Consider the following 14,184-nt stretch of genomic DNA (forward strand, 5'->3'; position numbering starts at 1 on the left):
TCAAACCGTGATATCCCACTTTTCAGGAGGCTTGCTCCCGTGTGCAATACACTTGAAAACGACGTCGTAGAAAGGCTGAGAGATCCTCCATCTACTACCACATGATTGAACCTCCACGCGCCTTTCTCACGCGCCGGTGTTGTTGTTGTTGTGGTTCATGCCTTCGGTGGTGGATCTCCGTGGGTCACACACCTTCTTGTAGATTGACACGAAGCATCTCATACGGTGACGTCTTCTTCTTCAATTCCTCGAAACGACGCGTTGTAATTTCGTATCCTGCATTTCATATGAACCAAGGAAAAGCTCTCTGGTGAAGTTTCTTCTTCTTCTTCTTCTTCATCTTAAACTCCACCGACCACAGATGGCTCTGCAGGTACTCGGCTGCACGAGTCGACCTATCCGCGTCTCCCTTCACCGTTGTTCTCTTATTTCCACAATCAGTGGCGACATCATCAGAAGGAAGAATCTCCGATTCGTTACGAAATCGAAATTGTCCTTCACTCTTCAATCTTCAAGTAGAAAGTTTCGTCTTCCTTCGATTAATTGCTCGTCAGTGAACGGAGCAGTAGCGGAAACTGCGGAGTATTACGAAGGAGGAAGAGACAACGTTTCAGTTCCGGAGAGGATTCGGCAATGTATTGGTTTCCTCCGAACGATTTTACCAGGTGGAAGCTGGTGGAGTTTCACGGATGAGGTTGATGGTAGGTTCATTGCTAAGCCTGTGACTGTTTGGCGTGCGTTGAGTCGGATGTGGGAGCTTGTGGCTGAGGATCGTTGGGTTATCTTCGCTGCGTTTTCGACTCTTATCATTGCTGCGGTGCGTGTTTTTTTTCTTCATCTTCTTCTTAACTAGTATGTATAGTGTTGTAGTTTTGGCTATCTTTGCTCTATGATCATGTATTGCAATTACTTCTTGTGGAATTGGATCAGTAAATGTATTGAAGATAGCCTTGTAGAAGTGTGTGTAGTTGTATAGTTTAAGATAAGGCAGCCATAGGGTTAGTAGTTAGGATCAGAAATCAGAATCTTCCATTTTCTTATGTAATTTTTCTATTTTGTTTACAGCTTTCAGAGATAACTATTCCGCATTTTTTAACAGCGTCGATCTTCTCGGCACAGAGTGGTGATATCACTGTGTTTCGTCGAAATGTCAAGCTCTTGATTGTGCTTTGTGTTACTTCTGGCATTTGCAGGTCAAGATCTTGTATGGTTAAACGCTTGTCTCTTGTTTTTTTTTTGTTTTTTCAAGTTGAATGAGAGGGTTACTCTTGTTGTCTGACCACTTGCTCTTTCTTGAGATTCATTTACGAAATATTTCCAGCTAACTCTTTGTTTAACTCATAATTCCAGTGGTATACGAGGATGCTTCTTTGGGATTGCAAATATGATACTTGTGAGTTTTTTCCCCAGGAACTTTCCTCTTTATTTGTAGTTTAATCTACTCATGAATCTTGCCTTCTCTGTAGGTGAAACGAATGAGAGAAACGCTATAGTCTACTCTTCTCTTCCAGGTCCTGAAAATTTCTAATTTGGTAGTTCATGTGTATCTTTATTTTTTTTGAATTACTCTCGCGGACTTGGCTGGATCTTGCGTCAGGATATATCATTTTTCGACTCTCAAACTGTTGGTGACTTGACAAGCAGACTTGGATCGGACTGTCAGCAAGTCTCGAGGGTCATCGGAAATGATCTGAACATGATATTTCGCAATGTTCTTCAGGTCTTCTGCTAAACAATATAATTTCCATCTCGCCTGAAGTGCGTCGTGCATTCTTGATATCTGAATGTATGTTTATCTTCTTTCTTCTAGGGAACAGGGGCATTAATTTATTTGCTGATTTTGTCGTGGCCCCTTGGGCTTTGCACATTGGCAATTTGCTGTACTTTGGCTGCGGTTATGTTCGTTTATGGGATGTAAGATTCTACAAAAACTTTTCTCCCTTTGATTAAGATTTGTATATCGTTAAAGATATAATAGATTTTACACCTAGGCAGCTACAAGCGATACTTAAGCCTAGTGTTTTTATGACTGCGGGCGGAAAATTAATTTACATGTGGTCATGTTGTAGGTACCAAAAGAAGACAGCGAAGCTAATTCAGGAGATCACTGCTTCTGCAAACGAAGTAGATTTTTCAAGAACTCATTTCTTAAGATGTCTTTTATGCAATTAATTATTTTGTTAATAATTGTTTTGTGATCATCAAGGTGGCTCAAGAGACATACTCTTTGATGAGAACCGTTCGTGTATATGGGACAGAGAAGCAAGAGTTTAAAAGGTGCAATCTGTTTCCTTGAAAAACGTTGAAAGTGTCTCCATTTCTTATGCTTTTTTCTGGTGAAAATTTTGCGATATTGGCTTTCAAGAACAGGGTCAATCACAGCCAAGTTACTTTTTGACATGGATTTTCTCCCCTTCTGTGGTGCAAAGGTACAATCACTGGCTTCAGAGATTAGCAGATATTAGTTTGAGACAGAGTGCTGCGTATGGTATTTGGAACTGGAGCTTCAACACTCTATACCATGCTACTCAGGTTCCTCCTAATATAACCCCTGGTTTGCTTAACTCTTTCTCTTTCGACTGTTTGTGAGAAGGGCTAATTAAATTCTGGTTCTTCTAGATGGTGATGCTCAGTAAGAATGTGACACGATTCATCGTTTTCTTCTTTTATAGATTATTGCTGTCCTGGTTGGAGGAATGTCTATCTTAGCTGGTCAAATAACAGCAGAGCAGCTGACAAAGTTTCTGTTGTATAGTGAGTGGTTAATCTATGCTACGTGGTGGGTGGGAGATAATTTATCGTCTTTGATGCAATCAGTTGGAGCGAGTGAAAAGGTCTTTCAGATGATGGATCTCAAGCCAAGTGAACAATTTATAGCAAAAGGCAAGGTTCAATTTTTTTGGTGAAGAGCAGTATATCTTAGAAACATGTTGACCATTTATGAGATTGATGGAAGCTTGGGTTTGGTGATTACCAGTTGATATTACTTTTACAATCAACCCCCTGCCCAGGATGAACCACCTTTAGTCAATCACTTTAGACTTCCTACCTAGAGGCTTCCGGCATTGCTATGATCTACCATGTAATGTATTTTATTTATAAACTGCTGTAGGAACGAGACTGCAGAGACTGACAGGACATATCGAGTTTGTAGATGTGTCGTTCAGCTATCCTTCAAGAGAGGAGGTATTACTGCATTCATGTGAAATCTATTTTATGATAACCTTTTGCTTTCAGCTTTTCGCTTTCGTGCGGATGTCCTCAAACCAGAATTTCTTAATTAGCGAAATCAGATATTCTATCCTTTTTACCAGTATCGTCACAGATTCAAAATCATTTAGGTTCTGACTTTCGATTTTTGTACCGATTAGTGCTTGCAAGTTAATGGCCAAACATGGTTGTGCATTTGCATCACCTTAGATTATTGTTGAGTGTATTAGAATTCATGTGCACACACCATAGAATTTTATCGAGTCCTTTTTATGATATAGAAATGGGCCATTGGGGCTCACATTTCAGCTTGTCTTAAGAATCATATCATATGTTAATACAGGTGGCTGTGGTACAAAACGTTAACATTTCTGTGCGTCCTGGTGAAGTGGTGGCAATCGTAAGTATACCTCAAAGTAGTTCAATGATGTCAATGTTTTCCTTTAGAAAGTGATATTTGAATAAATTTGTTTTGTTTAGGTTGGTCTAAGTGGCAGTGGCAAAAGCACACTGGTTAATCTTTTGCTGCAGCTGTACGAACCAACAAGTGGTCAGGTAGATATTACTAACTCAGTGTAAAATAACTTTTTAAAGCCTTACTTCCTAAAAGCTGACTCTGTGAATTCCAGATTCTACTCGATGGGGTTCCTTTGAAAGAGTTGGATGTCAAGTGGCTAAGGCAAAGAATCGGATACGTGGGGCAGGTCCTCACATCTCTGATACGTGAAATCAAATAAAATTTGATGAATTTCACTTTCACTTTCTAAAGCTGTCGCAATGAAACAGGAACCAAAGCTCTTCCGCACAGACATCGGTTCCAACATCAAGTATGGATGTGATCGAAGTATAACGCAAGAAGATATAATATCGGCCGCAAAGCAAGCCTACGCACATGACTTCATCACAGCACTTCCCAGTGGTTACAACACAATGGTTGATGATGATCTACTCAGTGGAGGGCAGAAACAACGGATTGCAATAGCTCGTGCCATCCTTAGAGATCCTAGAATTCTCATCCTTGATGAAGCCACAAGTGCACTTGATGCAGAGAGCGAACACAACGTTAAGGTAACTTCTCAGTTCTCAATCGCCAAAAAGAGAAGTTACTTGGATGCACGAATTCTTAAGCCTTTTCTTTTTTCCAGGGCGTGCTTCGTTCTATTGGAAACGACGCAGCATCAAAGAGAAGCGTCATAGTGATAGCACACAGGTATCTTTTCATATACAAATCCGAAAATCTTCATGTTTTTGATGATCGATTTATGACAGATTTAACATTTTGTTCCTTCACAGACTTTCTACAATTCAGGCTGCGGATAGAATCGTGGCTATGGACAGTGGACGAGTCGTCGAGGTAAGCCACACTCTCTTACTGGTTTCGATAAATTGTATGAAACCATTGAGTCTATGTGATCTTGACTGTTACGTTTTTCCACAAAACAGATGGGCAATCACAAAGAACTTTTGAGGAAAGATGGCTTATACGCTAGATTGAACAAGAGACAAGCCGATGCTGTCCTATAAATAGATCCTACACATGCTAAACTGTTCATGAAATAGTCATGATTATGTTTTTGAATGGTCATGACGATAATGTATTGATGATGGAAAAAATTGTGTAAAGGTGTCACCATAGATGATAAATTCATAATTCTTATTTCACACAAAACGTGTCGTTTTTTAATAGTCAGCTTAAACTACCTGCCGTTTCGATATTTACTACTCCTTCTATTTCATAATATAAAATATTTTAGATGTTTTTTTTGTTTCATAATATAAGATGTTTTCAACTTTTTAACTAACTTTTAGATTACTTTTAGGGGAATTGTCAGAAATACCACTAAAATAGATTTTTATTCCAAAAATACCATAATTTAGTTTTTTTTTTCCAAAAATACCACTAAAATGTAATTTTTTCTAAAAATACCACATAATTGAATTAAATTTCTAATACTAAAAACTAACTCCTAAATTCTAAATACTAAACTCTACCCCTAAAAACTATACCTTAAAATTAAATGTGTCGATCCAAACCTAAAAGAAAAAAATCTTCATTATTAAAAATCAATTTTTTGTGTTTGTGGTAATTTTAGAAAAAAAAACTTTTGTGGTAATTTTGGAAAAAAAAACAAAAAAGTAGTATTTTTGGAAAAAAAACCTTTTAGTGGTATTTGAAGGAATTTCTCTTATTTTTATATTTTTTCTATTAATTATTTTATGCAGTCTTGTTTATGATTGGCTGAATTTTTTTAAAGTGGTTATTTATTAATCTGAGTGTTTTTTTTTAAACCATGGGAGTAAAACACAACACGAAAATTTAAGGAAACCACTGAAAACGACCTGCAGTTTTCACTTTTCAAGAGACATCATAATTCGATTTCGGTCTAATCTCAAAAACGCAGAGTCAGGACACAAAGACCTTGCTGCGAGCTGCTAATGGACGCGTACCAGCCACCGGCTCAGTACATGAGACCACCGCCTCCGACGGATCCTTACCACCAGTACTATCAGCATCAGGCGAGGCCACCGGTTCCTCCTTCTACGCAGCCCGGTGGTCCTCCTACATGGCACCCCAACCAATTTCATAACCCTCACTCTCCATCGCCACCACCTCCACCTCTGCCGCAGTGGGGACCACCTTCGACGCATTATCCTCAGGGCCAACCGTACTCTTCTTCCGCTTATCCTCCTCACCAGCCGCCATTCAACGCTGGTGCTAACGGCAACGGTCCTTTTCCTCCTCCTCCGCCTGCCGGTTCGCAAGTTACTCCGCCATATCCTCAGGCTAATCAGGTTGCTCCGTCGTTGGATTTATCCTATGTTTCGTTTTCCCCTTGTCGAAGTGTTAATTTTCGAATTTGATTTTGCATATTAGGAATGGGGAAATCCAAATTGGGGTTATCAACAAGGTCACAACTCTCAAGGTTCGCTCTCGTTCATCGCCATCTATTGTTATTGAATGAATACTAGGGTTTTGGTTTCTGATTATGTCTATGATCGCAGCTAATAGCAACGTCGAGGACTGGGCAGTGAAAGCAAAAGAATGGGCAGCTGCGACCAAGGATCAGCAATCGCAGTCTGCACCGAACCAACCTAGCGGACAACAAGTCTACCAGCAGCAGTACTCTACTCATGGCTATCAAGATGTTCATCAACAGGCAGTTCCAGGAGTAAGCTATCAGCAGCAGTTTCCAGTTCCACCCACAACAACACAGCCGGAGAGATATCCAAACTATTCAACGGCGAACGAGAGTTTTCCTGGAGGTTCTTCTGCTGGATTTTCCCATCAAGAAAACCTGCCTACTAGTTCTGCAATTCATCAGCAGGAGGTACCTTATAGTTATTCTTCTGTAGCAGGTAACCATTTACTTAGAACATCATTGTAGCTCCTAGTCAAGCACTCTATGTGGGTTGCTTTGTCTCTTTGAAATTCCTTGGGTGTCTTCAAAGTTTCCCTGTCCTTTAAGTCTATGAAAAATCATGTGTATAGTAATGTGCTGTGTAATATATAGTTTCCTACGAATAGATTAACTACTACTGATCACAGTTCCCCTTGCATTTTACTCCCTAAACAGAGTGCCTCGTTTTAGCCATTTTGTTGGTCTAGAGATTGGTAACAGTTATTAAACTAAACTAAACCTTCAAAACTTAAACTTGGAACTCTGTTTGTAGGTAAAGAAGAGTCTGGAAATAATACACAACATGAGGTGCAGATATCAGTGCCTGCTAGTGGGGGACCTGTTCACGCAGGGCAGCATATGCAATATGCATATGGAGATCAAACACCTGCTCAACCTAGTAACCCTAGTGATCAGCCTGTACAGTTTGCTACCAGAGAGAGTTCCGATTATGCTAGTGTTCACATTGCATGGCAGCCCCATGCCGCAACCGGTGTAGTCTATCCCCCAATCCCTTCATCGGTGCCATCAATTCCTCAGGTACTTTAACAGTGTTTGCTTATTATATCGTTCGTTTTGGTATTATTATGGTGGAGGCAAGTTTGATGTTTACTTTCTTTGCAGCATGACTCATCTATGGCTATACCTTCTGTTTCGGGTCATACCATGCCTCCATATGGAAGTTTTCCCCCACCAAATCTCCAGCCTGTTGTACCCCCATATGCTTTTGGCACAAAGCCGCCTCTTCACCCTGTTGCATTCATGGATGACTCATATGCAGCATCATCTATTCCTCCTAAAAAGGTAAGAATGAGTTGTTTCTAATGGAGTTCAGTACCTTTCATGAATTCTTGCTAATAAGGTGGTTTCCAGGCTCCTGTACCTAACTGGCTTAAGGACGAATTATTGAAGAAAAAAGCAGATCTTGGAAGGCCTTCTTCAGGGAGTATTGAGGAGAGGGAATCTATGGATGATGATTTACTTTATAAACCTCCTGCGAAAGCTGATCAGCGTGACGAAAAAAGCTTCAGCCCCTCTGACGAAGAAGAGGATGATGAGGTTTTTTGAACTTTTAATTATGTTTTGTCGCTATTCTTTTAGCTGTCTTGGTAATTTAATTTGATCCAGCACCATCACTAAAAAATGCATGGTTTGTTTCATGTAGGATGAGATGGATGCAGAGAGAACTACAGCAATCAATATGGAGATAAAGCGTATCTTGACTGAAGTCCTTCTTAAGGTAGGTGGCCTGATAGAAATTAAGTGGTTGGTCTATAAACATTTGTCCTGCAACAGTTGACATATGTCTTTTGAACAGGTTACAGATGAATTATTTGATGAAATTGCAACCAAAGTCATTAATGAAGATCAACCAGTATCTAAAGGTTTGTTGTGCCTTGTAGTTTTATTTATGTCATTAATCTGTGGAATTACTCCTGAATCTTACCATATTCTTTGCTGGTATACTGTGCTATTCATCATTGCTTCAGATGATAGTGGACAGCACAATAAGTCGTCATCATCCCTTCTCTCCACAGCTGATTCACTCCACAAGGCGTCGGCAAATATTTTGGTCTCGGTAGAAGGCGCAAATAAAAAAGCTAGTTCTGGCTCTCCAGCAGATGTTCTAGGTCTTGCTAGCTATGCCTCTGATGATGATGATGCTGATACTGATGCTGCTTCTAATGCGGATGCTGATGAAAATGATGGAGTTGGAAGTCTTGGCGTGGTGTCAATGTCAAGACACGATGGTAGTCAGCAGCCAAGCACTGAGAAACTTCCTGAACCTGAAGAAATGGCCAATACGAAATTGGATCTAGAAGTTGAAGTCAATGCTAATTCCGGCAAGAACAGTAAGTCAGACTTGGAGGATTATTCTCAGATGCTAGGCTCCAGAAGAAAAGATGATGAGGCTGGTAGTATCAAAATATCAGACGTAAGCGCCAGCTCTGGACTTGATGATACTTCAGGAAGCAAAAAAAAGCATCCTGACAGAACTGATAGTGATAAAGATGCAATAGTAGATGAACCTCGCAGGAAGAATTCTGGCTTGAAATCAGATTGCAACCTTCATCAGGATAATAATAAAACTTATGGGAAAGATTTGAGGGACGATTTGAGTAAGGATGGAAGTAGAAGAGATGAAACGAATAGTGGGAAAGAGAAGGTAGATTCTCAGAATGGCTCAAAAGATAGAATGAAGCAGGGTGACATAAAGTCAGCAGAGAAAGTTAAATGTGTTGAACCAAGTAAAAAATCTACTGATGCCCATGTAAAGAAGGACTCAAGGGAGGTAGAGAGGCCTCACAGAACTAATTCTAAGGAAGACCGGTGTAAAAAAAGGGAGAAGGAGAAGGAAGAAGAAAGGTCAAGACACAGGCGGGCTGAAGACTCGAGCAAGGACAAAAGAAGACGTTCTCCAACCAGTAATGGATCCTCTGATGATTCGACCAGGTGGCATAGGATGTTTAACATTGAGTTTCTCTGTCCGCTTGTCTTGTCTAATGCTGTTTCTCACTACTTGCGACGATTTTTTATTACCTTTCTCCAGGAAGTCCCGTTCTAGAAGAAGGAATGTATCACCATCTCCTGTGAGGTCCAGAAGAAAACGCTCTTCTCCGTCCAGTGATGAATCCTCTGATGATACAAGAAGGTGACAATAGAGTGTTGTACTTTGAATTTTGTCTTTCGCGCTTCTTTTGTCTAATGCCTAACGATCTTGTGTCTCTCTTCAGGAAGTCTTCTTCAAGAAGAAGGAATCGGTCACCATCTCCTGGAAAGTCCAGAAGAAGGTATAGCTTTTATAAACTATTAGCATTATGAGATAAATAACTGGTGTTTCTATATATGTTTGTTAGTCTATATTAGCACTAGGCTCTAAAAGTTAAAGAACTATTGAAAGCAAAAAGTATGACAAGAGATAATGGGTAAGCAAAAGCAGACAAGCTAGTCTGAAACTCACCACAAAAAGTATCATATATGTTTTGATTGTATAGACATGTTTCTTCGCGGTCACCACATAGCAAGCATTCTCAGCACAAGCCTACTCTCTACTCTTCTCATAACAAATCCAGGTATGTATTCTATGTTTCTTCTGTCTTAACAGGTGGCTAACGCTGGATTAAAAAAAATAACCGAAAGAGTGTGCTATATCTCCTGTTTATTCAATAGAACTCAAACCTGATTTGTTGTACAGGTCAAAGCGGTCAAGATCAAGATCAAGATCCAGATCCCCCCACAGGCGCCATCGTGCTAAATGAACACTCTAGCAAACTGGTCAGAGACCATATCCGGGACAATGCTGTGCAGAGACTTGGGATAAGGCCACTGGACGAACATCAATATAACCAAGAACTGTAAAAGCCACCGGTTCGTGAGCATTGTAAACCGCTCTTTCCTTGGTTCTTGAAGAAGAAATATCAAAAGATTTTTGACTGTTTTGTTGACTTGTTTTGAATATTGTTGGTTTGTTAAGCGTTACTTTGTAAAAAAGTTTGTCAGGCAAAACTTGTTGATGGTCTGTCTCTGAAACGTTGGATGATCAAATCTGTGTCTTATCCTCCCTCAAGGTTCTTATTACATCTCACATTATTAGGAAATAAATTTTATATTTTGAACTAATTAACATTAGAGTTTTGCTTTTGACCAGAAAAGGGAAAAATTAGTGACACATTTTCTGAAGTGAATTTGTCAAAAGATAAAGTGACTCAGTTAAGTTTGACGAATTGGTCTTTGAGTGAGTGTCGGTATCGTTAGGCGAATTTGCACCAGTTAAGAAAATACAACAGAAGCCAAAAAAAGTTTTTTTACTTGTGTGGGAGAAGAAAGAAAGAGAGATGTTGAAATCTTGAAAACAATTTCTTGAAGATGACGAAAAGCGTTCACATGTCTTCTTCTTCTTCTTCTTCCCCCTTTCTCCCCGCCGGCTTTCCGCTTCCAAAACTTCGGTATTTCTCCATTTTCTTCTCTTTTCCGTTAAAGCTCCATTTTTTTTTTCTTCTCCTTTTATTTTCTTTCTTCTCTTCTCATTCTCAACTCTTCTTCATTTGATATCCCATGAAGCTTGTTAAGGTTCTCACTTGTTTCTCTTTGACTCCTCATTTTAGAGATCTTTGTGTTTTAAATTTCTGAAAAGTTTTTGACTTTTGATTTTGATTTATAAAATCTTACTAAACAGGGTCTTCGAGCTGGGTTGTTGTCTGTTTGGCTATCTGGGTTTCTCCTAATCGCTCTCTCTTTCTACGGCACTCAGCTTCTATCTCCTTCTTCTCTCGATGGCCCTTTCAGATACTCTTCCCGTTCCATTGCTGCTCCTCCTCCAAGAATCACCATTTTCACTGCTCTCCGTAGCAGCTCCTCCTTGGATGAAGATAGCCAAGCTTTTTTGGCTATTCGTTCATGGCTCGCTTTGTCTTCCCAAGTCACCGTTGTTTTATTCTCTCAACACAGCAACCTTTCTTCTGATTTTTCCTTCACCGACAAATTTGGTTCCCGTCTTCTTCTTGATTCCACCATTGATTTCACGTAAGCTCTCTCTTCTATTCCCACTCCATTTGATTCTTGCCTCACTAAGTTGCCTTTGGTTTATGAAAAGGATAGATTTTGGAGACATTTGACATCTCGCTTGTGTGTTTGAACTGTGTTAGGTTTCTCGGTACTCCATTTATACACTCGATGCTTGCGAGAAGTGAAGCTTATCAATCTGATATAGCTGTTCTGATGGATCCAGAGACTGTTTTACTTCCAGATTTCATTTCTGCTTTGAATTATGCTCACCAGCTTGATCGTGACTGGCTTCTCGTTTCTTCATCAGTGGGTATTCCCAGTTTCCCGTTCAGTTGGGACAACACAGGACATTTTTGGCGACAGGGGAATGGTAAAAGGGTGAGATTTGGGGAGGTATGGTGGAAACCTTTTTTTTTACTTGTTGATAATAATCTGATCTAATCCTCCCTTAATCAAATTTTGATCGCATTGTTCTTTCTTGGTGTTAACAGTTGCAGAAGATGATAAGCTTGCGGAGTTGGCAATCGAATTCTAGCGAAAGCAAAATGATTATGGCATGGAACACCGTTGATGTGCCTTTGCAATGTGGAGTGCTTCCACCATTTTTGTATCAAAGAGCAACTTATAATCAATGGATAATTAACGAGGCTATGTCATGTAAAAGAAGGTTTGTGTTTGATGCCACTTCCACCATATCGAGCTTTTACTTAGCCAATGAAGACAATAGGAGTGATAATAATGTCTCAAAACCGAAAGCAAGAAACTGGGAGTATATAGGAAACTCCCATCTTGGGCAGCTCTACGGGTCATTGTTCTCCAAGTCTTTCACTTTACCTAAGCTTTTGAAGTGCAACAAGCACTATATGTTCGTTAACGCTTCAGATCGTTCTGCTGATCTGTCTATATTGGAAGGAAAGAGTGTAGGATTTCGTAGGCGAGAGAAGATCTCAGCTTGTATCAGTAGAACTAAATCACGAAGCTTGAAATTAGATATTGTACAGAAGAAAGATGAGGCAGTGCCACAATTGAAGTTTCCTTTTGACCTGCAGTCTCTTCTCCCATTAGTTGCAGACAAGAACAGAACTGTTGTCCTTTCAATTGCTGGGTATAGTTATAAGGACATGTTGATGAGTTGGGTCTGCAGGTTACGCCGCCTCAAAGTTCCAAATTTCTTAGTTTGTGCCCTTGATGATGAAACTTATCAGTTTTCTATACTGCAGGTGAAAAAAGTCTCTTGCTTTTCCTTCTTAGTACATTGAGTGATAGTAACGTCAATATCGAGTTTATAATCAGTTAGTTTCGTGCAGGGTCTGCCAGTTTTCATTGATCCATACGCCCCTAAGAACATTAGCTTCAATGACTGCCACTTTGGATCGAAGTGTTTCCAGAGAGTGACCAAAGTTAAGTCAAGAACAGTTTTGAAGATACTAAAGCAGGGATATAACGTTCTCTTGAGCGATGTGGATGTGTATTGGTTCAGAAACCCATTGCCTCTGCTTCAATCTTTTGGCCCTTCTGTTCTTGTGGCACAATCTGATGAATACAACACAACAGGTGAATGATGATGAACTGAACAATTGGACCAAACCTTGTTTTGAATGCTAATGAATTGGTTTTATATTTGATTTTTTGCAGTACCTATAAACCAACCAAGGCGCTTAAACTCGGGATTCTACTTTACACGTTCTGATGCGCCGACGATAACAGCAATGGAGAAAGTGGTGAAGCATGCTGCAACCTCCGGTCTATCGGAGCAGCCTAGCTTCTACGACACTTTATGCGGAGAAGGTGGAGTGTATCGCTTGGGAGACGATAGATGTCTTGAACCAGAGACAAACCTGACCGTTCAGTTCTTGGACAGAGAGCTATTCCCAAACGGTGCATACGGAGATCTATGGCTAAAGGAAGACGTGAGAGCAGAGTGTGAGAAGAAGCATTGCTTCGTTCTACACAACAACTGGATCAGTGGGAGACTAAAGAAACTCGAACGCCAAATGATGAGAGGTCTCTGGGAATATGACGCATCCATGAGGATGTGTGTGTAGAGTTATAACAAGGTTGGTTATAACAAGTTAGATAGAGACATACAAAGGCTCTTAGTATTAGATTATACAAAATTGTGTTTATGTATTGCCTTGATTATCAAGATAGTTTTAGGTAAATGAACTTGTAAACTTCAAATTATTGTTGGCAGAACAAAGATAAAAGAATATAACTGGTTTTGAGGATGTATTTTTCGTTTCATATGTACTCTCTCTCTCTAATGTTAATATGTACTCAATTTTTATGTATTGTATTATATACTTAGGGATTACATTATCGTCAGCCACTAACTCGAATATCCTTGAAAAACAACCTGTAATGGTTGCCACATAAACAAAAATAGTGTCGCTGTATAATGTGATCTGGTCGGTCCGAGTGCTCTAAATTACAGAATTCGTGGCTAAGTACAGTATCGTCACTTTTGTTTTGGTACGTGGGGTCACTGTTTCAGTATATTCACAATTGTGTTGAAAGGCCTAACCATTGGGTCCCCATCATTTTCTCATAAGTGCTACTTTTGCTCAAAACGTTATCGTGAAATTATGATTTTAAATCATTTTTAAGGCATCTATGTAATTGTATTTATAAGAGTTTTTATGAGATTATGCTAGGATTTTAATTTTGTTCTCCTCTTGTAATATCTATCTCCTCAGTAATAAATATCACGATTAAACAAAAAACAAAAAATATCAAGATTCAAGAATAGTAAGATATTCCAATTTTTCAGGGATGGTCGTTGTGGCCTTTTCAAGGGACCGGGTTACACAAGACAAGAGGCCTACGTCAACGGAAAACTATCAAATAACGTTTGACAGAAGAAATGTAGCAAAATATCTAATTTGTTTTCCCGTACGTATATACAAAAAAAAAATGATATGGTTTTTGTATCCCAAAATACAAAACAAAAAAAGACATGGGAAAATATCTAAAATTTTATTGTATCACTGAAAATATATCTTTTTAAGTTTTAACCACAGATGAGAAGAAGAATCTATTATAGTAATGTACTGAGCCATTCAAAATTTAA

The 14,184-nt window shown here is 39.4% G+C and overlaps 3 protein-coding genes across 12 annotated transcripts; all 3 read left to right on the forward strand.

Moving 5' to 3' along the window:
* The first annotated feature begins 2 nt into the window (after nt 1-2).
* On the forward strand, nt 3-4,879 carry LOC104701703 (ABC transporter B family member 26, chloroplastic-like). 8 transcript variants are annotated; one of them, XM_087456750.1, is made up of 18 exons: nt 3-817; nt 1,066-1,193; nt 1,351-1,393; nt 1,467-1,511; nt 1,598-1,720; nt 1,811-1,914; nt 2,070-2,124; nt 2,207-2,277; nt 2,430-2,532; nt 2,673-2,883; nt 3,113-3,186; nt 3,554-3,610; nt 3,691-3,765; nt 3,840-3,914; nt 3,997-4,278; nt 4,356-4,420; nt 4,504-4,564; nt 4,654-4,879. In XM_087456750.1, exons 5-18 carry the CDS (start codon nt 1,697-1,699, stop codon nt 4,732-4,734), a joined length of 1,338 nt encoding a protein of 445 aa, XP_087312876.1. In that variant the 5' UTR covers nt 3-817; nt 1,066-1,193; nt 1,351-1,393; nt 1,467-1,511; nt 1,598-1,696; the 3' UTR covers nt 4,735-4,879. The 8 variants fall into 8 exon arrangements, with proteins under 8 accessions (XP_087312876.1, XP_087312877.1, XP_087312881.1 ...); XM_087456751.1 differs by having other exon boundaries at nt 34-817; nt 1,066-1,204; XM_087456755.1 differs by having other exon boundaries at nt 40-817; nt 1,066-1,204; nt 2,371-2,532.
* A 617-nt stretch (nt 4,880-5,496) lies between these two features.
* On the forward strand, nt 5,497-10,154 carry LOC104701705 (uncharacterized). Of its 2 annotated transcripts, none has more exons than XM_087456748.1 (13): nt 5,497-6,003; nt 6,086-6,134; nt 6,214-6,567; nt 6,883-7,148; nt 7,233-7,412; nt 7,482-7,667; nt 7,774-7,848; nt 7,927-7,993; nt 8,099-9,062; nt 9,160-9,261; nt 9,344-9,400; nt 9,605-9,682; nt 9,805-10,154. In XM_087456748.1, the coding sequence occupies exons 1-13, from the start codon at nt 5,647-5,649 to the stop codon at nt 9,866-9,868; spliced, it is 2,799 nt and encodes a 932-aa protein (XP_087312874.1). In that variant the 5' UTR covers nt 5,497-5,646; the 3' UTR covers nt 9,869-10,154. The 2 variants fall into 2 exon arrangements, with proteins under 2 accessions (XP_087312874.1, XP_087312875.1); XM_087456749.1 differs by having other exon boundaries at nt 5,502-6,003; nt 6,214-6,539.
* LOC104701704 (beta-arabinofuranosyltransferase RAY1-like) lies at nt 10,038-13,358 on the forward strand. 2 transcript variants are annotated; one of them, XM_010417446.3, is made up of 7 exons: nt 10,038-10,177; nt 10,258-10,555; nt 10,786-11,132; nt 11,255-11,507; nt 11,606-12,334; nt 12,422-12,668; nt 12,750-13,358. In XM_010417446.3, the coding sequence occupies exons 4-7, from the start codon at nt 11,283-11,285 to the stop codon at nt 13,157-13,159; spliced, it is 1,611 nt and encodes a 536-aa protein (XP_010415748.2). In that variant the 5' UTR covers nt 10,038-10,177; nt 10,258-10,555; nt 10,786-11,132; nt 11,255-11,282; the 3' UTR covers nt 13,160-13,358. The 2 variants fall into 2 exon arrangements, with proteins under 2 accessions (XP_010415748.2, XP_010415747.2); XM_010417445.3 differs by lacking the exon at nt 10,038-10,177 and having other exon boundaries at nt 10,336-10,679.
* The last annotated feature ends 826 nt before the right edge of the window (nt 13,359-14,184 follow it).

The sequence above is a fragment of the Camelina sativa genome, chromosome 7, assembly GCF_030686135.1.
Source record: "Camelina sativa cultivar CO46 ecotype springtype chromosome 7, ASM3068613v1".
In the NCBI taxonomy this organism is placed as follows: domain Eukaryota; kingdom Viridiplantae; phylum Streptophyta; class Magnoliopsida; order Brassicales; family Brassicaceae; genus Camelina; species Camelina sativa.

Excerpts from the sequence above, each read along its gene's own strand:
- LOC104701704 (XM_010417445.3), top strand. Across the intron at positions 11,133-11,254 it reads GATTCCACCATTGATTTCAC|GTTTCTCGGTACTCCATTTA; the intron begins GTAAGCTCTCTC and ends GAACTGTGTTAG. Across the intron at positions 12,669-12,749 it reads TGATGAATACAACACAACAG|TACCTATAAACCAACCAAGG; the intron begins GTGAATGATGAT and ends GATTTTTTGCAG.
- LOC104701703 (XM_087456750.1), top strand. The coding sequence starts at position 1,697 with ATGATATTTCGCAATGTTCTTCAG. Across the intron at positions 2,884-3,112 it reads TGAACAATTTATAGCAAAAG|GAACGAGACTGCAGAGACTG; the intron begins GCAAGGTTCAAT and ends AAACTGCTGTAG. Across the intron at positions 4,565-4,653 it reads ACAGTGGACGAGTCGTCGAG|ATGGGCAATCACAAAGAACT; the intron begins GTAAGCCACACT and ends TCCACAAAACAG.
- LOC104701705 (XM_087456748.1), top strand. The coding sequence starts at position 5,647 with ATGGACGCGTACCAGCCACCGGCTCAGTACATGAGACCACCGCCTCCG. Across the intron at positions 7,668-7,773 it reads ACGAAGAAGAGGATGATGAG|GATGAGATGGATGCAGAGAG; the intron begins GTTTTTTGAACT and ends TGTTTCATGTAG. Across the intron at positions 9,063-9,159 it reads TCCTCTGATGATTCGACCAG|GAAGTCCCGTTCTAGAAGAA; the intron begins GTGGCATAGGAT and ends ACCTTTCTCCAG.